General features: G+C 36.9%; 1 protein-coding gene across 1 annotated transcript in view; it reads left to right on the top strand.

Annotated features, from left to right (window-relative positions):
• The window catches only part of LOC121256458 (mediator of RNA polymerase II transcription subunit 23), a 76,594-nt gene that overhangs the window by 52,626 nt on the left and 9,034 nt on the right, over positions 1-14,934 (top strand). Inside the window, 3 exon segments of the mRNA XM_041157263.1 lie at positions 5,426-5,666; positions 5,749-6,514; positions 8,059-8,240. Of these exon segments, the coding sequence (XP_041013197.1) occupies positions 5,426-5,666; positions 5,749-6,514; positions 8,059-8,240 (1,189 nt within the window).

Genomic DNA, 14,934 nt, shown 5'->3' with positions numbered 1-14,934 from the left:
ATGTTATTATACCTTAGTAAATTAGTATCATGTGTTGTAACTTATTATACTAGACTTATTTCTATACTAGTGTCTAAAGATCTAATTACACGTTATTATACATTAGTATTACATGTTATTATTATACTATAGTGTCTAATTACGTATTATAATAGTGTCTAACTTATTTCTAACTTAATTATATACTAAACTTATTTCAGTGTCTAATTACATGTTATTATATTATGTATGGCAGTAATACTATCATGTTTAAATATACTAAACTGTTATTAGTTTATTTATTATAGTATAAGTATATTAGTTTATAATAATTAGTTCATATTAGTATATTTGAATTTATCTATATAAGTTCTAGTTATATAACTATACTAATATATATGATCAATATATAGATTGTCAAATTGGTCTGAATGCCCTTTCCAAAGGGTTTGCTTTCATTATATATAAGAGAGGTTACACAATTGTTGCTAGATTTCCAGTGCCTAATCTGCTATACAAGGTATGTATTTACATCCTAATAGACAGTCTAGCTAGGAAGGAAAGTATTTATCTAGAAATGAAAGAATTACTAAAAATACAATAATTGACTCTAAATCATCTCTCCGTAACATCCCCCCTCAAATTGAAGCTAGGAGATCTAGAAGTATCAATTTGTCAATCAAGAATTGATCTTGATGCTGAGGAAGAGCTTTAGTGAAGATGTTAGCTGTTTGGAGTTTAGTGGAAATGTGAGGAAGAGTAATCACATGCTTGTCAAAAGCTTCACGAATGGAATGACAATCAACTTTGATGTGTTTCGTACGCTCATGAAAAACAGGATTAGCGGCGATCTAAATAGCATTAGTATTATCAGCATGGAGAGGAGTGGAATGGAGCTGAGGAAATCCAAGTTCACCCAATAACCCATGAAACCACGTGATCTCAAAGCAAGCGGAAGACATAGCACGATACTCCGACTTGGTGGAAGACTTGGAAACTCTATCTTGTTTCTTACCCTTCCAAGAAATAAGTGCATTGCCAAAGAACATGCACCACCCTGTAACAAAGTGATGAGTATCCACACAATCAGGCCAATCAGCATCACTAAAGCCGTAAAAGCAGACACAATCATTTGTTGTACCATTGCTGGTGTGAGAACAGATGAATCAGAGCTTATGATGGGGGCTGCAGAAGAATAGGACTGAATAGAAGCCTAAAAAGCTTGGGATTGGCGATTCTGAGGTTGCACTTGACAGTCTTTGATGATATGGCCTTCTTTCTTGCAGTAGTTACAAACTTTCTTAGAGCAATTGCGGGCAATATGGCCAAACTCCTTGCAACTGAAACACTGCAACTTGTTCCTCTCTCTCTCTTGTGCTGCATAGGCTATAGTAACAGTTTCAGAAGTCATACATATCTGAGTGGAGAGCCGTTGTTCTTCACGAAATAAGTCTCCCAAACAAATATCCAAAGAAGGAACTGGATTACGGTTCAATAAGCCAGCCCGGAGAGGTTCAAATTCAGGCCGCAACTTCATCAAGAATTGGTTGCGTTGATTCTCAGCATGAACCGCTTGAAGAGCTACTTGTGCCGCCAAGGGAACCTTAACATGAACAATTGCAGAATACTCGCTCCAAAGATTAATAAAATCATAATAAAATTGTTCAATGGTCAAATTACCTTGACTGTAATTACTAATTTCCAACTCCATTTGGAACTTCCGAGCACTGTAATCTTGGTGATAAATACGGTGGAGATAGTCCCACATGGCCTGGACCATAGCAAAATAGCGAAGATTGGTCACAAGATGGGGCTCAATCGTCCCCAATAGCCAAGAGACCACCTTAGCATCTTCGACCTCCCATTGTGCAAATTTATTTTCATCAGTGGGAACTTTAGCAGAGTTATCAATATGATTTGATAATTCTTTTCATTTCAAAAACATCTTAAACTGAAATTCCCAAGTAGGAAAATTCTTCCCAGTAAAGCGAACAATAGTATTCTCAATAGACATGATGAAAGACAGGAAAAAAAATAGCAACAAATCCAACCAAAGAAACCAAAATAGACAGATGGCCCAAAAAAAGAGACAGCCCACAAGAAACCAAGGCACGGTAAGTAAAACCCACAGATGGTCCAATAAAACAACCCAACAAATGTCAAAATAGATGGCCCACAAGAAAAAGCCTACGTAGAGATACCTGCCCAGGAAACAAAAGGCAACCAAAGTGCCCAGAGAGCTTGTCGAAACCAATAAATCACGACTGAAGTGGCCGATTGCCACACAGCCACCCACAGACAACACCGATGGCCATAGACGGTGCCGACAGCCACATAGCCACCCACAAACAGTGCCGACAGACACCACAAACACCAAAAAGGTCGAACCCACGACCGAGAACAACCATAGATAGCTCCGACTCCTCAACCGAGAACAACCAAAAGCAAGAAAATCTTGCAGAAATAGAGGAAAAAATAATTTCCTCCTATCACACACGAATGATTTAGACCGGAGAGATGAATATCAGAGTAGGAGCTCTGGTACCATGTCAAATTGGCTGAATGCCCTTTCCAGAGGGTTTGCTTTCAATATATATAATAGAGGTTACACAATTGTTGCTAGATTTCCAGCGCCTAATCTGCTATACAAGGTAAGTATTTACATCCTAATTGAAGGAAAGTATTTATCTAGAAATGAAAGTATTACTAAAAATACAATAATTGACCCTAAATCATATCTCCGTAACATAGATAAATATATATTTTTATAACATATGTACAATATCGGAGTAGGTCTGGCGACACCTCCTACACCAGCGAAAAACGAAAAAAAAAAAAAGTCCTACTCCAACTCTATTTTGTTGGAGTTGGATTCGAAGCCAAATTTTCAGATTTTTGCTCAGCCATAACTGCATACATGGAATCTAGTCTTGTAACCCTTCAGCTTCCAACTAGTTTGGGTGGAAGTTTGTAGCACCACAGTAGCAGTTGGCCTTGAGCAACAAGAGTAAACCTATTAGGGTGCAACAGCATGCAGTGACAAAGGAGCTAGGATGGAAGATGGAACATGATTTGGAGCTAGGAGGCCAAAGATCAGAATTAGGACTGACATCTAGAAAATATGGTGCAGACTCATTGAAGGTTGGATCAACACTGAAAAAGTAGCTAAAGAACAGAAGCCTAGCATCAGTAGGCTTTTTGGGTCTGAGAATATTCAAGAAATGTACATTTCATAGTACATAGATTATTATAACCAAACACATTCAAATGCTTTAGACAGCATAGGAAAAGGAGGACGAAACATAACAGAGGGGTTGTACCATCTAATACATGAAGAAATACGAAAAGTTAGATCACAAGCAAATAAGTACAACATTATAATCTTGGGGGTGAAACACTTGAGGTTTGATGAACGCCTTTTTTCACTAAAATGGGAAGCAAAAGGAGAAGATTCATTTTCCTTACCTTTTTTTGTCCAATCTTGTATGCAAGATATTTAGGAAGGTGAGGAATGGGGTCCCACATTGCTTGGGAGGGAAAACTTCAAGCTCTTTACAATGATTCCAATTGGGTCCAATTGTAACCTTGAGTAATCTTTTTGGAGGTTAGGCTCAGTTGTAGTTTGGGCATTCTATATTGAGAATGATGAATTGGCTTGACGAGGGCATCAATGATTTAAAGAGGGAGATTGTAATACCCTTGATGGTGTATAGGAGATAATGAATGGGATCCCATATTTGCTTGGGAGGGAGAAGTTCCAGCCATTTATACTGATTCTTGGAGCTGCAAGTATGACCTTGACCAGCTGGAGTATAGGCTCAGACGTGGCTAGGCCTTCGTTGGGTCTTACAAGCCTGAGTTTTAGTTTCTTTACAAAATATTTGAAAGATAGAAAACTGACCAGTTGGAACTTCAGAAAAAACAACCATGGAATTTCAGAACAAGGAGGAAGAGACACAAATTCAAGGTAATAAAGACCCCCAACGACTTATCAAAAAAATACAGACCCCCAACAATATGGCCCTGTTTACCAACATTTCATATAGTTGATGGATTGGGTCTTGCCTTGCTCCAATCCTCTTACATATTCACGAAAGTGGTTGCAAACTAAAACAACGCTCAAGAGCTCTAGTTATCTTTCCGATAGATACTAACTTAAAAGAGTAGCCGGGAACTTGTACAACAGATGGTGATACTTAAAAATAATAATAACAATAATAATAATAATAAATATAAAAAATAAAAAATCCTTGTAGAACACATGATGAGCTTATATCAAGAGTAAGCTGACTGTTTCCAAAACCTTTAACTTTGGTTAGATAACTGTTATCAAAGTAACACTTTGAGGATGTTTAATGAAATGATAATCATATAAATTATTGGGCAAACCAATTATTTATTAGGAGGCACTTGAACAGAGGACCCATGGCTCGCAAGTGGATGAGAGGAGACATGTTGGTTTCATACCTGAATGGGCAAGAGTGGTGGTGGCTGAAGAAGTGACCTGCTTAGTCGACAAGCTGAAAATATTCAATATTCATCCCTTGGCATTGTAATCATATCTGAATTTGAAAGCTGACCTGAATGATAAAAGGGTCCAGATAATTATGAATATGATCTGACAAGAAGTCTGACTGGGAGGTTCAATGCCTTCACAACAATTGCCCCAAATATCGTGGCCGCCATTTGGTACTACAACCTCCTAGACCAGCACGTGAACTGCTAGAACCAAAATGGGAACCCAATTGAAGCCACTGTCCCCGAACAAAGTAATGCACAAGTCACACCACCCAGTCTTGCTATCCCCTGCACTTAAGCTCTTAAAGCAGATAGTAAATAACACTTAGTCAAGTAACTTCTTTAAAAATCATTTCTTCAGAGCCAAGTATAAAAGATTCTATACTTTGAAATAAAACAAAACAAATATTGAAAAATTAAAAGAGAGTCAGTGGAATACTTGATAAAATTCTTCAAAGTCTTGTGCTAATAAAATAACTTTAAAAAAAATAATTAAAACATAAATAGCTAGGCCTCTGCCTTGTCTTCATGGCCAAGTGCTGTCCTATAGCTCAAACCTCATATAAATCATGACCTAGGAAGGTTAAAACATTTAAAACAAAAAAAATGAGTCAAATACTAAGTAATAACACATCATACAGTAAACATAATATGAACATATGTTTTCCTTGAAAAACATTCGTACTCATGCTTATAAAACACAAACATGTAACATGTACTGTGCATGACTCTTTAAACTTGTCTTCCACTTTCCATGATACTTTAGCTATTTGTATCATTTTTTTTCATGGTGTTTAATTTATACTAGGCTGTGATGGTATTATTTTAAATGTGTCTTACGGTACATTGTTTATTTATAATTTTGCTACATTTTTATCTGTCTTGATGATTGCATATTCACTGACGTTTTTTCAAATAAGCTTCACAGGTATCCCACATTCTTTGATGATGTTGCAGCACGTTTACTTCCAGTTGTGCCCTTAATTGTTTATAGACTTATTGAGAATGATGCCACGGATCCAGCTGAAAGAATCCTAACCATGTATTCCTCGTTTCTTGCTTTCCACCCCCTAAGATTTACATTTGTTCGTGACATACTTGCATATTTCTATGGTCATCTTCCTGGGAAGCTCATAGTCGGGATATTGAATGTACTTGATCTCAGCAAGGTAATGATATTCTTTCTATTTCATTTGGGTCCCTCAAAATTTAAGTCTGCCACCATCTTATTGACCTCCATTGTTGTTTCAGATACCTTATTCAGAGTCTTTCCCGCAGCTCATTAGTTCATCAAATCCTGTCATGTGCCCACCTATGGACTATTTCGCTACTCTCTTAATGGGACTTGTGAATAATGTTATACCTCCACTACATAACAACTCTAGATTTGGATCAATGTGTGATCCCTCAGGGCGTGCTCCATATAATAAGACTGCAGCAACTTCTCAGTCTGGGCTGGCAAATGCTTCTGAGGGCCAAAAGTCATTCTATCAAATTCAAGATCCTGGCACCTATACCCAGCTTGTTCTTGAAACTGCTGTTATAGAATTACTCTCTCTCCCTGTGTCTGCATCTCAGATTGTGTCTTCGCTGGTCCAGATAGTCGTCAATATACAGCCAACCCTAATACAATCCAGTAATGGTCTTCATGGAGCTCCAAATGGTGTTGGGCAAGCTTCAGTATTGCCTACATCCCCTTCAGGGGGAAGCACAGATTCCTTGAGTGCAGGCAGATCAACTCCTTTAGTTTCAGGAATTAATACCTCGAATATTGTTTCTCGAAGTGGTTATACATGCCAACAACTGTCTTGCTTACTGATACAAGCTTGTGGTCTCCTACTTGCTCAGCTCCCCCCTGAATTTCACTTGCAACTTTATGCGGAGGCATCACGTATTATAAAAGAGAGTTGGTGGCTCACGGATGGGAAGAGGTCACTGGGGGAACTAGACTCTGCTGTTGGCTATGCTTTGTTGGATCCAACATGGGCTGCTCAAGACAATACCTCAACAGCTATTGGTATGCTTAGTATATGATTGTATAATTGCTATTTACTGATAAACAACATATGTTTGTTTGCATGAGCTAGCTTTTGTGATTTTTTCGTTTGAATTTCATTTATTTTTATTGGTCATTGGAAAATGAAATCTCACGTTATTTCCAATATTCAAAATGCTCCAAGTCTTAGTTTTTGTAAACGATTTTGCATTTGGCCCTTATAGTAGGTAATTTGGTCAATCCCAGGTGATCGCTGACATTAAATAATTTTTGATGCGATAAATAACTAGTGATTAATTGGAGGCTTTCGATAGGATAAGTATCCTGTCAATTGTTAAGTTTCAATCCTTAAGTGCAATTAGTACAGCCATTTTACTTTATATGCTGTGCTAGATATACGTGGGATTTCAAGTACAATTCTGCACTCATCCTCGATTATCACCTCCAAAAAGGAATTGTCTTCATTGTGATATGTTAACAAAAATCCTTTTTAGAAAAACCATAATTGTAGTTGAAAAAACCTTTAAATTTTTCAACTTGTTTAGTTGTTTTTATATCCAGAATTTCAACTTGAATGTTTCAAGTGAAAAGATAGCAGAGTGTGGGGCCTGCTCAGTTGCATTAGTTCCACCTGCTGTTTGCCTACCACAGCAGGGTCCTCCAAGGAGAAATATCCATTCAGTCACCCCGGTATTCTTACTTGCTTGGGAAGTAAACCTGAAGTAATTGCGTGTTTTAATCTATGTGCAGCAATTTCTCTTAGTATGTTCTGTCCTGTAATATGGAGACTGGGTTCCGAACAATTCTTAATGTTGCTAAAGCTTCTTTTACTTGCATAATTCTAGTCTTCTAGAGCTTCTTTCGATTTATGCAAAGAGAGTAATCTTCAGCCATTTCAGGGTTTTTGCTGATTAATGATGATCAACCTTTATGTGTTTTGTTTGTAACATCTGATTGGGTTGAATTTAGCCTTAGAACTGGAATTTCTGAATTCAAGTCCAATTACAGTATTTGAGCCGTGGTTACAAATATTTGTGGCAAGATATTGTTCTTTACACTCTTTCTAGTTGCCACTAGCTATTTTTTGCTTACCTCACTTTTATTGCTGGTTCATTTTTTATGACAAGGAATCCTAGAGACCGTGCAAGACTTTCACCACCCATTCATCAATGTCAAAATGTAAATCCTAGGTTCAGTAGAGGCATTACCCTCTAATGTAAGCTACTCATCAATCATTAATGGTAGGAAACTGAAGGAATTTTACAACTCTCCAAGAAAGGAATTACTTTCTTTCTCGGTGGAATTTTTTTCTTTTGTTGAACGGTCCTTCATGTTCATTTAAAGAAAGCTTTAATAATATTATGTAAGAAAATATAAAGATAAATGTAAGCTATTTAGAGAGCTAAACTTGGTGGTAATTTAGGTAATTCATAACCATGTTGTTTTTCTACTCAAGGCAATTTTTGCAATTCGAACCTTTCTGCTTTTATTATTTGGAATTACATGCATGATCTTCTACATTATGCATTTCGGACTGGAAGTGTGATCATGTTATTCTTTTACAGGTAATACGGTTGCCCTTCTGCATTCTTTTTTCAGTAACCTCCCACAGGAATGGCTAGAAGGGACCCATGTCATCATTAAGCATCTCAGACCAGTGACATCAGTCGCAATGTTGAGAATAGCATTTCGTATAATGGGCCCATTGCTCCCAAGACTTGCCAATGCTCATAGTCTCTTCAATAAGGTACAGTGAGTAATTTGTTCCTACTGTTTATTTGAAGGCTTTCTTGGAAAACAGCATGTACTTTGTAAAGAATAGGGTTCACATAGAAAAGGTGAGGAAGAAAGTTATGCTTCCTTCTTGTCAACGTTCTATTATATAGGGATCGTAGTTGACCTGATATTTATTACAAAAGATCCCCCCATATACTTTCCTTACTAGAAATATATATTCTTCATAACACTTCCCCTCAAGCTGTAGCATAAATATCATATAAGTCCAGGTTGGAAGAAACAAGCAAACGAAAAGCATCAAAAATGAAAAATAAAAAAGCATACTTTAATACTCCCCTCATGCTGGGACAACTTTAAGCCCAAGATACAAAGAGACAGATACAAACACATGAACAAAATAGTGCACTGAACCAAACATAAAATTCTATAACCAGTTGAAAACTAGTCGGAAAAAGCACAATGGGGTTTTTATATTGCCACAAAACACCAAGGCTGGTCGGATCTTGGCAACCAACAAGAAGCAATGGCGATCATGTTTCCAGGGATTGACACCACTAAGAATAATCAACCACAACCAACAACAGACAACAAGAACCACAATTTGTACCACAACAATGGTCAACCAAGATCAACGATAACTCGAAGCAATCGAGAAACCACCTAAACCAACCAAGAAACCACTTGAATGGGCTTAAAAGTGATTGAATTGACTAAAAATTATCTTAACCAATCAATAAAAAAATAACCTGCCAAAATCCACTGCACTGAAATAAATCAACTCAAACCAAGATTGAACAACTCTGAACAGCCGAAACACAATAACAGAACCCCAAAAAATTACTGGAACCAGCCGAAACAAGTAAATATCAGCCGAAAGTAGACAACTAGCCAAAATAGAAGCAAATTGGCTGAAATAGAAGCAGATTGGCCAAAAATAATACTAGAGACAGCCAAGACAATGAAATATCTTATATGTACTTGCAAAAAAAAAAAAAGAAAATCAACAACACCATACCATCCAGAGAAGCTGCTTATGCTTGGACAGCTACCCTTGGGGAAATTCGTAATAGATTGGTGTTGTATGTGCAAGAGAAGTGGGGAGTCCATTGATCATCTTCATCTTCATTATGATTGCAAGCACATTGTGGAATGATTTCTTCAGGCGTGTGGGAATGGCTTTGGTAATGCTTAGAATTATTGCGGAGCTCTTTTTTCTGTAAGAAGGCTAGGAGCCTTGGTAGCAGCCTGCAGATTGCAACAATATGGAAGATGGTCCACAGTTGTCTATGTCGTTGTATTTGGAATGAGAGAAACAATAGAACCTTCGAGGATCGTGAGTGGAGACAAAGGAGCTAAAAGCTTTCTTTATCAACACCCTTTTCCTTTGGACTGTATCTGTAAACTTTCATGTACTGAATCTGCATGTATGCTTAGTATTTTTTTCACCTTCTAGATAGGTTTTTCTCTAAGAGTAATGCTACTCATCATTCCAACTTTCATCATCCTTCCATCATCCTATGATGTGGCATTAGGTGATTGGAACTTATTTATTACATTTCACTTGTAAACCTATCATTTAATGCCACATCATGGGATGATGGGAAGATGATGGGAGTTGGGATGATGAATAGATTTTTTCTTTTCTCTAATATACTCCTTGTGTAGTTGAGTTGTGCTTTTATGCCTATCAATAAATATCTATTACTTCAGAAAAAATCAATGGAATCAACCAAATCAGAAGTCAACGGGCCAAAAATGAGCTGAAACAACACGAACCAGGTAGTATGAGTCACTTCTTGCAGGTTGTTCCGATGGATATCAGTTTGAACCAAATATGTCTTGGGATGATCCGAACAGGAAAAAAAACACTGGAGGTTGCTAGAAACCACATCTACAGTCTCCAGAGGCCACGGGAACTGCCCAAAAACCACTATGATTGCTGGAGACCACAAGAGACACCGGTAAACACCATAAAATTCACCAGAAAACTCATAACACCACCAATTCTTCACCACTGCAATCCCCAACAACCCAACCAAGATCATTGGGCCCCTGTACACACCATATACTACCAAAGAAAACGTCAACCAATGCAACAACACACCATTAGTGATTTTTTTCTCATGCCACAGTTCTCCTCCACAACACACCACAGTTCTAGTGATTTTGGGGTTATAGCACAGATCTGACTAGTGCTTCCTGCAAGTTGTTATATATGGTATCAGAGCTAGGTTGTTAAGGCCAAGCATGTGATATTGGAGTATTGTATGACATGGCCCTAATGAGGACGTTAGGAATTTAGGGGAGTTTGTAACACCTTGTCCCACATTAAGAATATGAATAACCCCTCGGGGTTGGCTCAAGTGGTAATGGCATTGGGCTTGGGAGTATGCTCCCCCCGGGTCTAAGGTTCAAATCTCCTTGAATGCAAACAATCTCTAGGGGCCATTGAGCTGAGGGATTTTCCCCTTGAATTACCCAAAGTGCACTTGCGGGAAACTCCTTGCCGATGGCCTATGCACCCTTGGGATTAGTCGGGACGTTGTTCTCGGACACCCAGTGCCAATCAAAAAAACATTGAGAATATGAATGATCCATGCAGAATTTGTTGGTTATAAAGGTATTCATGAGTACAAACTACTAAGTCCCACATTGGCTACATATTAGCTGAAACTAGGCTTTATAAAGTGATTATAGGGAAGCTTTAAATTGCTAGTCTGTTTGGGATATAGCACAGATGTCACCAGTGCCTTCTCTAGGTCGTTACAAAACCATACCAAATTCTTGCACCATTTATTTTGAGTTGTTAGAACTAAAAATCAGAGCCACTAGGATGGATTTGAATATCCAGGGATCTAGAAGCCAGTTGCAGATTTAAAAGGGGTGGCCCTGGTCCAAACAAAAATTTTGAAATTCATTTGTCTCCTTAATTTTTTAATAAATGTATAAAAATAATTATACATGTCCCTTGAAAAAAAATCCCCATTATCCTCCCAAGATTTCTTTAAAATATGAATTTTCCCCTTTGTTCTTTTTATACATTTACATCAAATGGTATTTACCGAAAAAATAAAAACATTTACAATAAATGTATTATTATCCCTACTTTGTAATCCTTTTGCTACGATAAACATGTACTACATATTCCTAGATTGAAATGTTGATGGATATTTTTTGTTTGATTTATGTTTATAATATTATGCAAAGCACATTATACATAATCCTATATATACACACAAAAAGATAGTTATTTAGAATACTCCCCCCCCCCCCGGGGGGCAAAAAAAAAAAAAAAAAAAAAGAAAAAAGAAAAAGAAAAAGGTAAATTCATGTATCTGCCTCTGCTTGAAAGTTCCATCCTGCCAGCATTCACTAAAACCTCAATGCTTTGCACACCAACAGAACTTTAAGGGCCTTATATTGATGAAGCATATAATTCTTACTAAAACGTTTGAGGTTTCCCATGTAATGTAGAAGAAAGACCCTTTTCACTAATCTATGGAACTCATTTCGTTGTATAAGCTGCTTGAGCAGTGAATTTGCACTTTGAGGGTTAGTCCTTTTGGGGGACGGTGGTTTTCATGATTGTTTTAGTTTAATACACATTCTGAAACAAAGTATCGTCGCTCTCCCTACAGAAATCTCTCTTTTGCCTCTCCTCCCTCCCTCCATCAGGGGAAGACGGAAAATGGGGCTTTGCCAGCCCGCTTGGCAGACACTTGGGGGACCTTGAAGTGGCCCCAAAAGTGGTGTTTCCACTGTAGGGGAAGCCTAAGGGAGTTCACAGGAAGGTTTCTCCCGGCCTCTATTGAATCTCTAACTTACCGTAGAGTAGGGAGAAGTGATGATCCTTTGTTGTAGAGATCAAGTTATGAGTTTTGTGTTCAACCCCTCCTCAAGGGAGGATGAGCACAGCAATACTATCGAGTAATGTGCGCCTTACCCGTGAGAGTCTGCTCAAAACCCAATTCGAAAGCCAAGCTCAAAATGCATTGATTTCGAGTTAAAATAAATCCTAGTGATCCTCCTTTCTGAATTCTTCCCTGAATTCAACATCCTCTCTAGTCTTCTCCTGCTTTTCCCTACTTCCAGTATATCATTTATCTGCCCCACTTTCTTTTTCCAAGTGCACCCTGTTATTGTTATAAAACCTTTTACCCCATTAGGGCAGGGAAATGCATCTGGACAAGGAAGCAATGAAGGATGAAAACATGATGTTTTCTTAACCACGGAGAGTTTAGAACCTGTGGTGATGTATATCAATCTGTGCCAGTGAAAGATTGTCCTATTATTGAATGAATGTTACAGTTTTGAAATCGATAGCAATTTGTCATACCAATCAGGAAAGAGACGCTCTACATACTAAATTTGATTTGATTCCATCTTCCTAGTTATCATTATGGATATAGCATGTGTGAAAATGCTTTAATGCATCGAGGTCCTATAGTAACTGTAATTGGTGACCTTTCTGAAGTCTGAAGCTCCAAAGGTTGAAGGAAAGTGTATCATTGAAAAACCCTTGAAGATTTAAACAAAATTCAAGGACATCATGTGAGATTAGTGTAACTGAAAGATAGAAAACTTTTGAGTTTAACACCTTGTTCATATAGGACGTCTGCATATCATTTACACAAATGGGTTGGAATTGTTGATTTCAGGAAAATATATTCTAAGAAATATTTTGTAACACCCCATCCCCCTAGGGTTAAGAATAACGTCACTTTTAGAAAATCTAGGGGAACCGGTGTGCAACTAACTTTGACTATAAAAATTTTCTTAATGAAGCGCTAGTTACAAAAGATTTCATAAAAAATAAAGACATTCTTTATTAAAATACTGAAAACATACAAGAGTCTGCAGAATCACATATTAAAATCAATCAAGCCTCATGGGCTTAACGAAATAACTTGTTAAACTGAAAATCATAAAATCAAGCATGTCATAAAATATCTAGGCTTCTGCCTTGCCTCCCTGGGCCAAGTCCTGTCTTGCAACTCCATCCTCATAAAGATTTTTGCCTAGGGTGGTTAAAACATACAAAAATGAGTCGAATACTCAATAAACACACCATACAATAAACATAATATAAACAAAAGGGTTCCTGGAAAGGGTAGTGATAGGGTTACTACCCTTTTACTACCCATTTACTAATAGTGTATTTGTTTTTTTATCATTTTCTTTTAAATATTTTTTTAACATCCTTAATCATTAAGAAAAAATTAAAAAAATATATAATTTTATTAATAGTCACTTCCTTAACCATTAAGTAAAATAAAAAATTAAAAAAAATAAATACAAAAAGAGTAGTAAATGGATAGTAGGAGGGTAGTAATCCTATCATTTTCCTCTTGGAAAACATGCATGCTTATAGTTACATACGTAAATAATATGAACATGAACCTGATCTATGCATGAAATGTCTTGTCTTTCACTTGACATATGCCTGTACCCATTGTTGACCTCCATGAGTTAGGGTTAGCGAATCTTAAAAGATTCCAATTCTGCCTGTGGCCGCGGGTTTGGGAATCTATACATAAGGAGAACATTGGGTGCATTACCAGCATGTACATCTGGATAATGCAATATGCCCCTTAAACATATGGTACCGTCTTCCGTCTTCATATCATAACATAGGTCATTATGTATCTTAACAGTCATACTTCATAATCATACATGCATACTTTCTTGTCATATCTTGTTTTATAATATCATAGATTTCAAATGAAATCGTAATCTTTCATATGTTGTGATGCATGTTTCCTCACATAAAATCATGACCTTTCATAAATATTTTGATGCATAGCTCTTCACATAAAACCATGATTTTTCATAAATATTATGATGCATAGCTCTTCACATAAAAACGTGGGTTTCCATAATTATTTTGATTCATAACTCTTCACATAAAATCATGGTTTTTCATAAAATATCTTGATACATGTGTCATGCAACTAACATGAAACCTATGCATGGCATTTATAAATTTATCATAGCAGTCGAAAACCATTTCCTTCATGACTTGGGTATGTAAAAAGGGGCTTCCAATGGAGGGCGTGCATGCATAATATTTTGTAAAAGACGTGTCGTTTATCATACATACGTATAATGGTGTAAGGGTATGATCAAGGCTACTTACCTCGTAGCGTCAATACAATATTTCAGGGGCAAAGCTGTTTAGCTATAAAATAGGCAAGTAACTTACGTAAATTTCTAATTAAACATGTAATTCGTAATTAAAACCCTAAACACATTAAAGGGCCTATGATTTTCTTAAAGCCTAAAATCATCATAACCCTAAAGCATTGTCACTTCCCAAATAATTTGATTAGCACATAATTTCTCCAAATAATCATGTGATTAACCTCTAAAAATATTATCAAGCCCAAACATTTGATCTCTTTATTTTCATCATCAAACATGTCACCATAAAATAATTTCTCCATGACATCATCAGTAACACCCGAGTACCATAATGTCACGGAGATATGATTTGATATGATTATTGTATTTTAGTAACATTTTCTTTTCCAGTTCGATACTTTCCTTTCTAGCTAGATATACACGTAATCGTGTAAATACTTACCTTGTATAGATACTTACCTTGTAAATTTCACCAATTTGACACATAACGCTCATCCTAAAGCATAGCAACCTCTAATGCATGTTAATCATCTCAAAACCTTAAGATATAGCCCATGAACTTT

Source organism: Juglans microcarpa x Juglans regia, chromosome 3D (genome assembly GCF_004785595.1).
Source record: "Juglans microcarpa x Juglans regia isolate MS1-56 chromosome 3D, Jm3101_v1.0, whole genome shotgun sequence".
In the NCBI taxonomy this organism is placed as follows: domain Eukaryota; kingdom Viridiplantae; phylum Streptophyta; class Magnoliopsida; order Fagales; family Juglandaceae; genus Juglans; species Juglans microcarpa x Juglans regia.
The sequence above is the reverse complement of the archived record's forward strand: the minus strand, read 5'-3'. Positions and strand labels throughout refer to the sequence as shown.